Genomic DNA, 13865 nt, shown 5'->3' with positions numbered 1-13865 from the left:
GAAAGAAAATGCTAGATAAGTCGACGTTAGTTCTCTACAGGATGAATAAGAGTAAGAACAGGAGGGATGCTTTTACGACAGTTCCAAGAGAATAATTTTCTGAGGCTGAGTGCTGACTGAGTGAAGGAAACCGATGTGATTTAGGTCTTAACTGAGGCTGCGGAATTCGGCATGACTCTGAATCGCTTTCGATATTGTCCTCTTCAAGGGACAACAACCATACGTGCGTTTCCTCTTTATTAATTGCTGAGTTGCTGCGGCGGCGGATACCTCGAGGGTGTGGCGCCACGCAGAATGAGCCCCGTACCTGTCCTTGCAGTTTTGGAAAGCTTGGAGACCCCTCACGAGCTGCGTCATGAAATTCATTACTCGCGAGATATTGAGCTCGTCTACGGTATACACAATATCCGATAGCGGTTTTATGCCGTTAACCCATGCAGTCATTCGCACACAAACGATGGCACGCGCCAGCCTGTAACTACACGTGGCAACAGCTACCAGCGGCGCTGAAGTATCGGTGACGAGGCCTTGACAAACCCTAGCCTCGCTATTATCTCGTCCGCCGTGGTTCCGCCTGTGGGGAAGCCGGAAGCGAGGAAGCAACGGTTGCCAGCGGTTGGGCCAGCCGTACGAACTTCCGCCTTGTCAGCCGTCAAGCGCGATCGCCACGGCGCCCTGCAGTGCGCTCCTATTTGTGGAGTGACCGGCTCGTACGAGGAAACGAATTATTAATGGATCTTTACTCACAAAATCTGCACCCCGCCGATATGAGGCGGTGCTTTTGACGGTTGCGAACCAATTTCGACTGCCTGTGTTTCTTTTTTTTCAGCTCACACCGACATCTCACTGCATGCGACACGCTGGCTGATTAATAAGGAAAGCGCCAGAGCCCATGCGCAACAAGCATATGGTGTTTTGCATTTCACACGATCAGACAACAGTTTCGCGTGCTGCCTACGCGCGTATGCGTTTTGTGTGCACAAACTTTTCATGAGAGACATGCAGACGGAAGCTACCCAATCCCTTTGCGCTGATTTTTTTTAAACATGCAAATAATGATTTAAAAAATGCATCCGCGCTTTCCTTTTTTTTTCCGCGTCCTTAACCAGCAACGTGTCATTGGAAAGCCGAACGCGGAACCCACTCCGTGCCCCCATGTCCCCTCGCCACTGCAGCTGGCCGTTAACGCAGACTTCGCCACATGCTCGCAGAACGATATAAATAACGCGTGTTACGCTGTCGACGACCCTTTCATAGGAGGTACCCTCATGACGTCACATGCGCCATATTGCTATACAGCGCGCAGATTTAGCGGTGCAGGCCGGAGGGGGTGGCGGTAACCCGATTAGACACGCCGCGCTGCCTTCCTCCATTTAGTCATCGCTGGTTAGCCTTTGAGCGTCACGTGACCTAGTGTTGTGCTCAATTTTCTTTTAATTGAAACGCTTATGCACAGCGTTTACTGACGGCATCACGAGGTCATTTCCTTTGCTAGGTAGTGCTCCCGAAATATATCTTTTGCGCCCTTTAACCTTTAGTCACCCTTGCGATATAAACCCCTAAAATCAATTCTAGAAACACTGCCTGTTGCAAAAATTCCGTATTGGAGAGAGTGCAGCAAGCACCAGAAAAACAAAAGGGATCTAGATCCGCCTATATGCGATCCTGAATGCTCATCCTCACTCTTAGCAAAAACGCCCAATGGGAGTGTGTTTGTATATATATATATATATATATATATATATATATATATATATATATATATATATATATATATATATATATATATATATATATAGCGAAGTATACGCTTCGTTAAAGGAAACATATTTATTAAACTCGACGTTTCGATCGGAAGACCAATCTTCTGACTCCTGAAGAAGATCGGTCTTCCGATCGAAACGTCGAGTTTAATAAATATGTTTCCTTTAACGAAGCGTATACTTCGCTATATATTCTTATAAGCAGTCTAGTACTTCACGCTTTAGCAACCTATATATATATATATATATATATATATATATATATATATATATATATATATATATATATATACAGCTTCCGTTCGATGACGTTCCACGTCACACCAGCGGTAACTCAGGACGTACTACGTCCGCCGCTTATGAACGTGGGTGGCGCTGATGAACATTCTCAAGTTTAGGTCACTTGTAAACATAAATACCCCAGAAAGCCGCAGATCTGACAGATGTCACCGTAGCTCAGTTGGTAGAGCACCGGACGTGTAATTCGGAGGTCGTGGGTTCGGTTCCCACCGGCGGCATGTGGTTGTTTTCTTCTGCTTTCCTAATCAATTATGTTTAGGCAAAAACGCATTCAGTAATATTCTTCATCGATCAACACCACAAAATTAATAAATAAATAATAAAAAATTTCCACATATATATATATATATATATATATATATATATATATATACATATATATATATATATATATATATAAAGCATGATTATCAGATTTTAGAAGGTCTTCGGGTGATATTTTCTGTGCTCACGACGAAGATTATATAATAAACAATAATGTGGTATCTAGCGCTCTCATCTCTTTACGGGTTTCCTCTTTGTTAAATATTTATTTTGTTATTGAGCGTATGTCACCTCCGTGGCTTTGTCAATGACTGCAGAAATTTGTACACCCCTTTATATTTAGTAATTTGTTGAAAACGCATGGCCTCCCTCCTTAGTAACTTCGCGGTGGGATTTCGTAGCACTCACAGCCTAGTTTTCGTAACCCTTATTTCACTCGCTCGGACCACTTTAGCGGCCAGACCACGTTTGAGTGATCGAGAACGCGCGGGCGGCTGCGTCACTGCAGGCGTTTGTGTCGAGCGGAAGCAGCAGAGGTACACTGAGGGAAATTTAAGCGCAAAAAAAAAAAAACTGCTCGCGCTCGTAGCCCTGAGGCAACGTTTCGATTTTTGTTTGTTTATTGAAGGAAAACCGCTTCACCCACCCAAGAGTTGGATTCACTTTTGCCATTATGCTGCTTGAACTGAGTAGATAAACGGTGAGACGATCTATAGCAGCTGACAAGTACAAGGCGCATTCTCCCTGTCTTCGACCTATAGTGAGGCTCTTAGGAAGACAACGATGGGAGAAAGGGAGTTGGGTGGCTTGTGTTTTGCCCACCTGTGGCATCTCTTGCCCTCATTTATCGATCAATGAAAGCGTCCGAAAAGGATACTGCGGATATTGCTGACAGCGCACACGCATTGTAAGAGTGTGCTAAAGCCGAAAATATAGTCTCCTGTCTGTCTTCTGCCTCATGGTGTGTAAAATGCAAAATTATACAGCTGTACTTTTCTGGCGAAACTTTTGAGCACGAGCTGACAACTTTTAAGAGCTTGTGTGGCGGGTTGTTCTTGTTTTGCGGAAAGTTAAAAAAAAACGCAATAATAATCTCAAGATTTTATCGAACGACGCTGTCACCCAGTCTTTCATTTCTCTGAGGCGAAACTCTCTCTCGCAACGACGGACTCATCCATCTTCGAACACTGCTTTTTGCCGGGGGCGTCTCGTAAGGTTCAGGCTACAACATCTCGGGCCGGCTTTCGATGCCAATCGAGCGGGCGTGCGAAGGAGTCCGCTTTGCATGCTATGGGAAAGGGCTCCATGACCGGAGTACCTCCAATCGATTGGCCCAGCCTCTGTGGCTGAGCAGCGAATGAGACCTCGTGCATCTTCGGGGCTTTGCCGTGGCCTGTCCCCGCTGGTTCAGTGAGCGGGTGTCCGTGCATGCCGGGTGTCTTCCGCCGCGTGCTTGTCCGGAGGGCGGCAGCCCGGGGCCCGAGGCCGCGGGGGGGCCGGCGGCGGCGTTCGATTGGAGGGGGCCGGCGCCGGCAGATGTCGCCCTCCTCGGCGCCGGAGGGCCCGGGGCCCTGGGGCCCCGCGGGGCTCAGTCGTCGACAGCGTCCCGTGGGGCATGCTGGCGTGAGCGCGCGCACCTGTTGCGGCGCACCTGTTGCGAGCTCGGTGGGCCTGATCGATCGGCATGCACCTGCTGGACGTAGTTCGCGGCTGGCGGGACTCGAGGCGGCTCGTGCTGCTCATCGTGGCCGTGGCCCTGCTGCTCGACAACATGCTGCTCACCACCGTCGGTGAGTGTGGGGGGGCACGCCCTATCGATTCGAGCCCGCCGATCGATGCGCCTCCCCGCAGTGCCCATCATCCCCAACTTCCTGTACGAACTGCACCGGCCCGCGGACAAGAACGACAGCGCCGCCGATGGCGGACCAGCGCTCCTACTGCACGGAACCACTGACACCAACGACTGGGAAGTGCCCGGCCGCACCCTGGTGCCGCCGACGCCCACCACGCCAGAGCCGGGAACCACGGCCACCACACTCAGCCCGCAGGAGATGAAGACGCGCCACGACCTGCTGAACAACGAGAACGTAGAGGTGGGCGTCATGTTCGCCTCCAAGCCAGTCGTCCAGGCGCTTGTCAATCCGGTCGTCGGACCTCTGACCAACCGCGTGGGCTACTCGCTGCCCATGTTCGCCGGATTCCTCATCATGTTCGTCTCGACGCTGGGTGAGTCGCACGCGTCTCCCAATATCCCGCGCTCACCACTGTCTTCACGCAGTGTTCGCGGCTGGAACCAACTACGGCACGCTGTTCTTCGCGCGCACTCTCCAAGGCGTGGGCTCGGCATGCACCAGCGTGGCTGGCATGGGCATGCTGGCAGAAAAGTATCCGGACGACCGGGAGCGAGGCAATGCTATGGCCATCGCCATGGGCGGCCTCGCCCTGGGTGTCATGATCGGACCGCCGTTTGGGGGAGTCATGTATGAGTTCGTCAGCAAGAGCGCACCGTTCCTCGTGCTCGCTGCCATCGCGTTGCTGGACGGCCGTAAGTGATGACAGTTTAGATCCTGATCTGTTCCTTGAACTGGCACAATCCCAGGCAGCAGATATGGCCTCTATAATGTAGATGCGAGCGATTAAGCTCAGTAGAGCGTCTCTCCTGAATTGCCAACTAGAGGCGTGGGATTTTACCCGTTCAGGTGCCTCGCAATTGTTGCCCCGCTTCCTTCCTGCCGGTTCTTCCCCACGTTCGCTTGTCTCAGTATTGCAGCTGGTGGTACTGAGGCCTCGGATGCGGCTGGACATCGAGCAGGGCGCCTCCCTCAAGGCGCTCGCCCAGGACCCGTATATCCTAGCGGCGGCAGGCGCCATCACCTTCGCCAACATGGGCATCGCCGTTCTAGAGCCCTCGCTACCCCTCTGGTTGATGGACACCATGCAGGCGCCCCGCTGGCAGCAAGGCGCCGTCTTCCTGCCGGCCAGCATCTCCTACCTGATCGGCACAAACCTCTTCGGTCCCATGGGCCACAAGATGGGCCGCTGGCTCTCCTCCATGATGGGGCTCTTCATCATCGCTATCTGCCTGGTTTGCGTAAGTCGGCGCGCACCGGCGTTGCGACTGCGCTCCCCTAGCTGAGACATCCCGCTGCTTGCAGATCCCTATGGCGAAGAACGTGAACCACCTGATTGCCCCCAACGCTGGAATCGGATTCGCCATCGGCATGGTTGATTCCTCGATGATGCCCATGCTGGGCTACCTCGTGGACATACGGCATGCGTCCGTGTACGGCAGCGTGTACGCCATTGGAGACACTGCCTTCTGCGTCGGTTTCGTTCTCGGTGAGTAACTCGTCGTTGCCACTGGTGTGGGTGCGCTCCATTCACACTGTGGATGGAGGGCGCCCTCCGGTTCCCGCTGCCAGCAGTGGCTTGCCCCACCAAGCTCTTGATGGCACGGCGAGTAGACTGCGGGGCTTTCCGGCGCTGCTCGGCTCAGTGCGGTCATGTAAGAGTGCGCCCACTCCTTATGGTTTTACTGCTCGGTCTGTTCACGTCACAGTCTTCTAACTCGGCGTTGGACCTTTCAGGGCAGCCTATTTGTATGCTGACTGCTATACGTCAGTCACCGAGCCGCCGCGGTGGCTTAGTGGCTATGGTGCTCGGCTGCTGGCCCGAAAGACGCGGGTTCGATCCCGGCCGCGGCGGCTGAATTTCTTTGGAGGAGAAATTCGAGGCCCGTGTACTGTGCGATGTCAGTGCACGTTAAAGAACCCCAGGTGGTCGAAATTTCCGGAGCCCTCCACTACGGCGTCTCTCATAGCCTTAGTCGCTTTGGGACGTTAAACCCCATAAACCAACCAACCTATACGTCAGTCACCATTTGATATTTAGGTGCGCTGTCATGAAGTGATAAGGTGGATATGACTTCCGGGGTTAGTGACGGAGCTAAGTGCTTCAATGGCACAAACCTTGTCCCGCAGAACGCGAGAGCGTTGTTCTACTCGGTTTCAGTGGTAGTCGCTATCCTAGAGCACGGCTCACCTTCTTTTACAATCTAGATTTTGGTCATCTCAAGCGTCATAGGTTATCAGTATTTCGCATTCTCGCTCAGGATGTGCGCAAAAGAGCATCCGGGTTAACACTGGAGAAGCTCTGCCTGATGTTTTTTTTTTTTCCGTGCTGAAGCACCTCCATGTCTTTATCTCGCTAATTACGAAGTGTAGTAATTTAAATTGGGGCTAAAGGTAGGTGCGTGGCCCTGAACTAAAGATCGTATTTGTGCCACATGCTTTAGAACCTAGGTATTTACGTTAAAGATCCATTTTTAAGCAACTGCATCTCGCCACATTTTTACATTCTATATTGCGACAAAGCAAGCATGTCGGTGCGAATGTGGTGGATGTTTCTCCTGAAGGGGGAATTTAACACGTCGTTCATGAGGATGACTGTTAAAAAAGCCGTTAGTTGATGCTTCGGTCACCAGGTGCAGCATGAACTTTGAAAATTCAAATTTGGCATTTGTCTATTGGCATCAACTTCGCTAAAAAGTATCAAGAACTATATCTCTCAAAACGTCTGCTATGCACGCGACTGTGTTCCTTTTCGCTTAGCCAGTCGTGTATTTCAAGGGCTAACTGGCTCTGAAAGACAAGTGGATTTTCAAGAATGTTTTAGGCGAGAATATTTTTGTACAACTACGTTTCTTCACTGCAGTGCAGTTGCATGGAGACATTCTTGGAAGCCAGTAGGGCCAGTAAATGTTTTCCAGACGTTGTACAGAGGATAAAATTTCTAAAGAGTTTTCGTTTAAAATACACAACCAGCTCCACAACACAGCAGAAAGGCGTTTACGATTGCTGGGGTGACCGCCACACTCTCTCGGCACTTAATTTTTTTTTGTTCATTTTCATGGCTCTGTGAATTTGTCGCTCCATTAGGTGAGAAATATTAATTATTTAGGCAATAAACCAACGACTGGGCCTAATTGGTAAAGCATTTTTGCAATGGAAGCGCCAACTTTGACGGAACGACATAGGACAATGAACAGAACGACGAAATAGAACTAGCGCTTACTTTCAACTGCTTTATTTTTTAAAAATATTATTTAGATTAGCCTTACGCCCCGCCGCGGTGGCTCAGTGGTTATGGCGCTCGGCTGCTGACCCACAAGACGCGGGTTCGATCGCAGCCGCGGCGGCCGAATTTCATTGCAGGCGAAATTCTAGAGACCCGTGTGCTGTGCAATGTCAGCGCACGCTAAAGAACCCCAGGTGGTCGAAATTTCCGGAGCCCTTCCTGAGTCGCTTTGGCCTGAGTCGCTTTGGGACGTTAAACCCGAATAAACCAAACCAAACCAAGATTAGCCTTACAGCGTAGAAAAATTTATGAATATTTATTATAGCCCTCAAAACTGTCCTTAAATCCTTTCTCCCAATTTGCTGCCTGGACCCCGGTCTAAGATTTGAGGATGGTTTTGTTTTTGTTGCGTGCCTCCGTTATTCCGCTTAAGGCTTCTGTTTTCCGGTTTCTGTTTTCAAATGAAAATGACTCCGTACGACATGTGCGTGACGATAGGCGACGCGATGCGATGAATGTCTCTGTCAACCTGTTGCAAGACTTGATGCGGGCGCAGCCTCTCCCTTCCACTCAACGACGCGGGCTCAGCGTAACTCTGGTAGCGGGCAGGATATCACGCTACCACTGACCGAAACAGTGGACGCATTAGCTAACAACTAGTCGGAGGCTTTATAATCCAGGGCTGCGTGCAGACGCTTAGTGCGACACACGGTGGATGGGCATCCTTATCTTCGCCTTGCGTGGAGAGTTCAAAGGGTCGCTGTGTATGTAGTGAAAGGCCAGACGTCCTTCAACATTGGCAAGCTGCGCATTGTATCCGCTAGGCCGCGCTAACTGTTCGCCAAGGTGCTGCGCGCTCGTGAGTGTAGAATAATGTACGCGGCCCGCTGGCGTTAAAAAAGGTACAACTCACGCTGCGGGTCGGCCAATACTTTTATGGAGCGTGCGAGCAGCGTGTCGAGTGTCCTCTTGGCGGAGAGGATTGACGCTGTGCACTGCAACGGGATCAGCGGAGTACCCCACATCTTGTACATGGCTTCACCGTCGAATGTCACCTAAGTCCTTTTGGCGGCATATATACGGAGGAGATGACTGCGTGGATTGAGACGCAAGTGGTTGAATCGTCCACCTCAAGGTTTTTTTTTTTTTAGTACGAAAACACTACTTTAGACGTACCAACCCCGAACAAGAATCTTGTCTTCTCCCGCGCCCCGAACTAACCCGAGCTTACCGAGTTTCTCGGGTAAGCACGAGTAAGTACGGAGGAGCGCCGCGCCACCTGTAGCCAGTGGGAGGCAGGTGGCAGTTAAATTAATGACTGGTCGCGACAGGTTGCTGTGTAAGAGCAAGCTGGGTTTCATAAGCCCCACCGGTGGCTGTGGTCGAAACAGCCACCTGCCAATGCAGTGGTGCATCGCTTAACCGCCGCGCCACTGCGCCGGTAGTGGCAAGAGGACTTGCCGCCATGTATGGGTGTTAAGCAGAGAATGACCTATTCTCCATATATGGGCATTTATACAATAAAGCTATCGCGTCATACCCTTAAGGCGGAGCTTAAGTGTCCCCTCCAAGTGAAGAATGAACACATGCTTTCGCACGCGTACTTGGTTTAACGAAGTTAAACCCCTATCACTTTTTTTCCTGCATGGCTTAATTCTGTTCGTCATCACTTTTGTAAAGTCATTCTCGTAGCGTGGCGAACAACAAAAGCGATGTTTCAGTGTCTGACCAAGGAAGCTTGTAAAGTCAATTTTAAAAATAAGCATTAACAAGGAAAGTATCGAATGTGACTACAGGTTAAAAAAAATCTGCATTTTCGCAGGTCGGGCTAGGGAAATTTCTGTGCGCGGTCGTTCGCGTCTATAGAAGACTGCGAACCCTGCGGGAAGCTAGCAGAAGTCATTTACGCGGTAAAAACGGAAAAAGAAAAGCAAAACTCTCGATGATCTTTATCTTGGTTCCCAGGATCTTTAGGCCCCCGAGTTCCTAAGGGCTTATCGCGACCTCTAACGAGACGTTTAAACCTCAAATCTCTTCTGTTTTGGAAAGTGCTCGCAAAGCTGTTTGTAAACAACCTTTTACTGTATAATTGAGCAGCAGAAAGTGAAACGTTTCCTCAACGTCCTTGTTCACTTCCTGCTGCTCAGTTATACGATCATGAACCAACTAGCTCACCAATCCGCCTTATTAACCTTTTACCACCATAATTTTCGGCGTGAAAATAGGGTGCTAATGCCCAAAAGCGGCGATCCGACAATGGAGAACACATTGATAATAAGATTGTAATAAAGCATAGCGGTGACTTAATGGTTTGAGAATTCGCCTCGTATGCGGGAGATGCGGAGATGCGGAACGCAGTGCCACCGGTTATACCCATCTGTGTTGCAATGGGTAGAAGCTTTCCCCTGGCCTGGTGCTCGGCTTATCGGGGTAAAATGCTTGGGAAACGGGTCTTTGACCCCGCCTTGAGTAGACGAAAACCCATTGTGCCTTGGCGCTCTTTGGTCAGAACAGCCCTTGCTCCATAAAAGTCCATCAGCTCGAGATCACAATCACTTTATGAAAATCCTTGCAAGCCTTTAACAGGTGATCCCAAATGTAGTAGAGCACCACCAGAGGTGCGGCATGAAACGTAGCACCAATCTTGACTACGTAGGTCTCTGTCCGGCCCATTTTTTTTAAATGAGAAAGGATGGTTTACACTAGCTGCGTAGTATAGAATTTTACAGTAAGTGGAAATTCAGCCGAAATAATACATGTCCGGCAACCAGTGCGACAGAGCTTACCACACTTACCTTTAATAAATGCTTCGTATGTAAAACCCTTCCGTTCGGCGATTACAAATAGTGTGAATATACGCGGCTTTGGGCTGGGAGGCTGGGGAGTGATGTAAGGGGTAATGCAGTTCAATATTATGAACAGCGCGAAAAACGAAGACAGGGGAAGAAACACGCAAACAAACAGCGCTTGTTTGTTTGCGTGTTTCTTCTCCTCTCTTCGTTTTTCGAGCTGTTCATAATGTTGAACGTTCACCAACTCGCCCAGTTCTCGATTCTGCGTAATGCAGTTGTTGGCTTTGCGATAATGGTTTTGTGCAAATGCTGTGCAAGCAAAAAAAAAAAAGCCATAATCTGTAACAGTTCTGGATGGAGTAGAAAAAAACGTTCAAACCATATATGGCACGAACTACGTAGGTAATCGCAAACTATCGACATGTTTTCTTTGATTAGGGTAATAATATAATCTTTTTGTATCTTCTACAAAAAACAATTAAAATTGATCCGCCTTTTACTCCTCATGGCGTACTTTTATGCGAAGCATATTGCTAGAGCTACCACTCACGCCGTCGCCGTGGGACCCCCACGTGACACCGTGACGTCACACCACGTGACATCGGATGAGAGAGCCGGCCTCCACCTCGCGCCGTCGCCGTGGGACCCCTAGCCGTCACGCCACGTGACACCGTGACGTCACACCACGTGACATCGGATGAGAGAGCCGGCCTCCACCTCGCGCCGTCGCCGTGGGACCCCTAGCCGTCACACCCGCGCATTCCCGCGCATTTCGAACGCGCGTTCACACTCGGTGTAGGTGAAACGCTCGCTCCACTGGGCAGGCAGGCGCGGCTTCCGTGGCAATCCAGGCGCTCACCCAACACGCGTCTCGGGGTTAGTCGGCGTTCCGCTGTAGCCATACCGTTGTCTTCCCCCCCGACGAAGGCTTCTAGTGGTTGTATTAAAATGACCAAGTATTCAACCAAGGAAAGCCATGTATTACCAAGCCTAGCCACTAATATGCTTCGCATTCCCCAGGCTTAGCCAAGCTGAGCCTCAGCAATTTTTTCGAAAGTATATCAGTGTGATCCGCTTTTCCTCGCTGGTCTCCATAGCGTTAAGAAATATGTTGTAGTCGACTAAAACGTTTTGTTGGACTAGTTGGTGCTTCATTCCCTTGGGTAACAACTTAACGCAAGGAGAAAAGGTTCACAAGTAAGACACACAGGACAATGCGCTAAGGTGTCACCCAAGAGTACATTGTAGTGTTCAGAAAGTGCGATCTTGTCGAACTGTGTGTGAAGCTATAGTGATAGGTTTTCCGTGAAAGATTATTTTTTTTGCACAACTTTCAGCTTAAAGGTAAAACTGTAGCTCTTTTTTGTTACATTTTCAGCTGTCGGCCAGTAAAATAGTTCAATATTTCTCGCGGCTCAGGCGGATTTTGTCAGAACAGGTAAAACAAAATCCAAATAATCGCTGTATGTTACAGAATGAAGAATTCAAAATATACAGTTTATTTCGTAGGCTCATTCTCTGAGCGGAGAGCACTTGTATTCGTTTAACATTCCCGAATGCAGGAAGAAGCAATTGTCGCTTCAGCTGCGGTCACACAGCCTTGTTGATACCGCAATGGCGCGCGAAACAAATAGCCCTTGCTGTCATGTTTTGCGACGGTTCAGGGGGCTTGCAGTGGCAATGCTTTACTCAGTGCATGCATCGTGTGCCGCCGCTTTTCTGCTTGGAGTCCCTCTCGAGATTTAGTTACATCAACGTGTGAAAAAGAATAGACGAGCGAGCATAGACGTCTGATTAGATAATTAAGCGATGCGAATACAAAAACGCTTTGGAGTGGGAAACATTGAAATGTTCATTAACTCCTCACAATACTCTTCTGTTAAGCGGGCCGCATTGCATGCCTGTCTTACGGCAGTGTCTTCGTAGCGCTTAAATAAGTTAATTGATTCACAGTCAGCAGATTCAGTGATTGATGCGAAACTTCTTGGGACACCCTTCGCTGGGGATCGGAGCCAAAATGGAAGGCGAATGCAGAGCAAGGCACAGAGAGTGGGATGGTCGCGAAATCGTGTCCATCGAGAGAGTGTAGAGACAGGCCTGCGTTCCTTAGGCCTTCCTTAGACAGGCCTGTAGTGCCAGAGAAAAAATGGTAGGGTTTTAACGTAGTTCAACAGAGTAGACGTGCGAAAGCATGTGCTTAGCCTGGTTGGCTCATGGTTTTACTTTGCTGGGTCGTCGGCACGTCTGGCGACGATATTAAGACTCAGTTTAAGCTCTGATCAAAGTCAAGCTGATCTGATCGGTTCTCGCTGCAGAGGGAAGTTGATGAAGACGATGATGCGCAATTGCACAGCGCGAGAGTGTGTTGCAGTTTAACACGAGGCGTGCTCGGCTGCGGCGATAGCACAGAGCTCTCGTGCAGTGGCCAGCGAAGCTGATTTGTCCTAGCCGCAGCGGGTTCTAATCCCAATCGCGGCAATGTTTATTTTATTTATTCATTCAAGGTCAAGGCTCCAGCGATGGACCGGCTTTTGCAGCTTTGATCGTGAAGCATAGCTTTCGCTCTAAAAGTCTATCAAGATGTCGTAAAGGAACAAAAGGGACAGAGTGATTCTGCTTGCTTACTTTGCCTGTGTAAACACCGCAGAATGATTTGCAGCCAACAAGGAAGGTCTCGTTGCTTCAGAACAGACATTTGCCGCTCAAAACGCTGCGCAAGACCACTCATTTGAGCACAATGCATGTCATGCCTCGAATGGCTGGTCTTTGTGCAGTTTATTCTCACATTTGCGAAAGAAGTTCGCCTGCCCGGACTCAGACGTGTTCAAGTGTGAGCACGCGAGATCACCGTACCGTACTTAAGGAGGTTTCGTGATTCTGCTGCGCGAAACCATGGCTAAGGTTGCGCTTGCGCTTGACGATCTTATTCTCGTCTTTATTGGGACGAACATCCTCTATTTAATTTTTTGATAGGGCCTTAAACTTAAGTTGCGAAAATTTCCTGTATTTAGTGCGATCGACTAGTTGAACCGCTTCAACGAGTCGATCGTTTGTTCTGCGTGAAAAGCTGCGTTATTTTATTCAGTGAGGAACTCGCATTTCAATAAGTAAATTCGTATTTCGCGCCACACGAAGTTCGGTTCTTGGCGCCAAGCGCAAGGTCCTTAATTTGCGCGTGCCGTGATTTGGCCGACTCCGTACATAGCGATGCCACTGAAGAATTTTTTGTTGTTTTCATTGTTTTCATGGTTTTTGCGGTCTCGTCCTATGGCACACGAATTACTTTACTAAGTAACACCTTGTTTTATTTTCACATGAGTGCTGTTATTCAAGGAACCAGTCAACTCGCATGCCGCATAAACATCGTCAGCCGTAGAGCGCTTATTTTTTTTTTTTCCCGTCCCCTTATGAGTAGTGTTTTCGATGCAGTGTGCATATTTGAATCCTTGATCCGTATTACGTAGATGCAGGTTCGCTTCACATCGTTAGTCGCTTCGGGACGTTAAACCCCCATAAACCAAAACCACATCGTGATTTGTCGTCGCTTTAGCTGCGACTTCTCACAAACGGCATTATTGTACGACGGAAATCCTCTTGATTGAAAAGATTAAAACATGAAAACATCGCGCAGTTTTTGAGTGCCCTCCAGCAGAACACGTGTACTGCAGTG

At 49.2% G+C, this 13865-nt stretch overlaps 1 protein-coding gene and 1 non-coding gene across 2 annotated transcripts in view; both read left to right on the top strand.

Moving 5' to 3' along the window:
* The first annotated feature begins 2208 nt into the window (after positions 1-2208).
* On the top strand, positions 2209-2281 carry TRNAT-UGU (transfer RNA threonine (anticodon UGU)). Its single transcript has one exon. It is a non-coding gene; the product is annotated as a tRNA-Thr (tRNA).
* Positions 2282-3798: 1517 nt separating this feature from the next.
* The window catches only part of LOC149349946 (synaptic vesicular amine transporter-like), a 26388-nt gene continuing 16321 nt past the window's right edge, over positions 3799-13865 (top strand). The window contains exons 1-5 of the mRNA XM_089578924.1: positions 3799-4117; positions 4179-4553; positions 4606-4872; positions 5090-5418; positions 5483-5666. Coding sequence (XP_089435050.1) covers positions 4012-4117; positions 4179-4553; positions 4606-4872; positions 5090-5418; positions 5483-5666 — 1261 coding nt within the window. The 5' untranslated portion in view covers positions 3799-4011. The remainder of the gene's footprint in view (positions 4118-4178; positions 4554-4605; positions 4873-5089; positions 5419-5482; positions 5667-13865) is intronic.

Source organism: Amblyomma mixtum, chromosome 3, assembly GCF_055824585.1.
Source record: "Amblyomma mixtum isolate Tamu chromosome 3, ASM5582458v1, whole genome shotgun sequence".
In the NCBI taxonomy this organism is placed as follows: domain Eukaryota; kingdom Metazoa; phylum Arthropoda; class Arachnida; order Ixodida; family Ixodidae; genus Amblyomma; species Amblyomma mixtum.
This window is presented reverse-complemented; position numbering and strand designations above follow the sequence as displayed.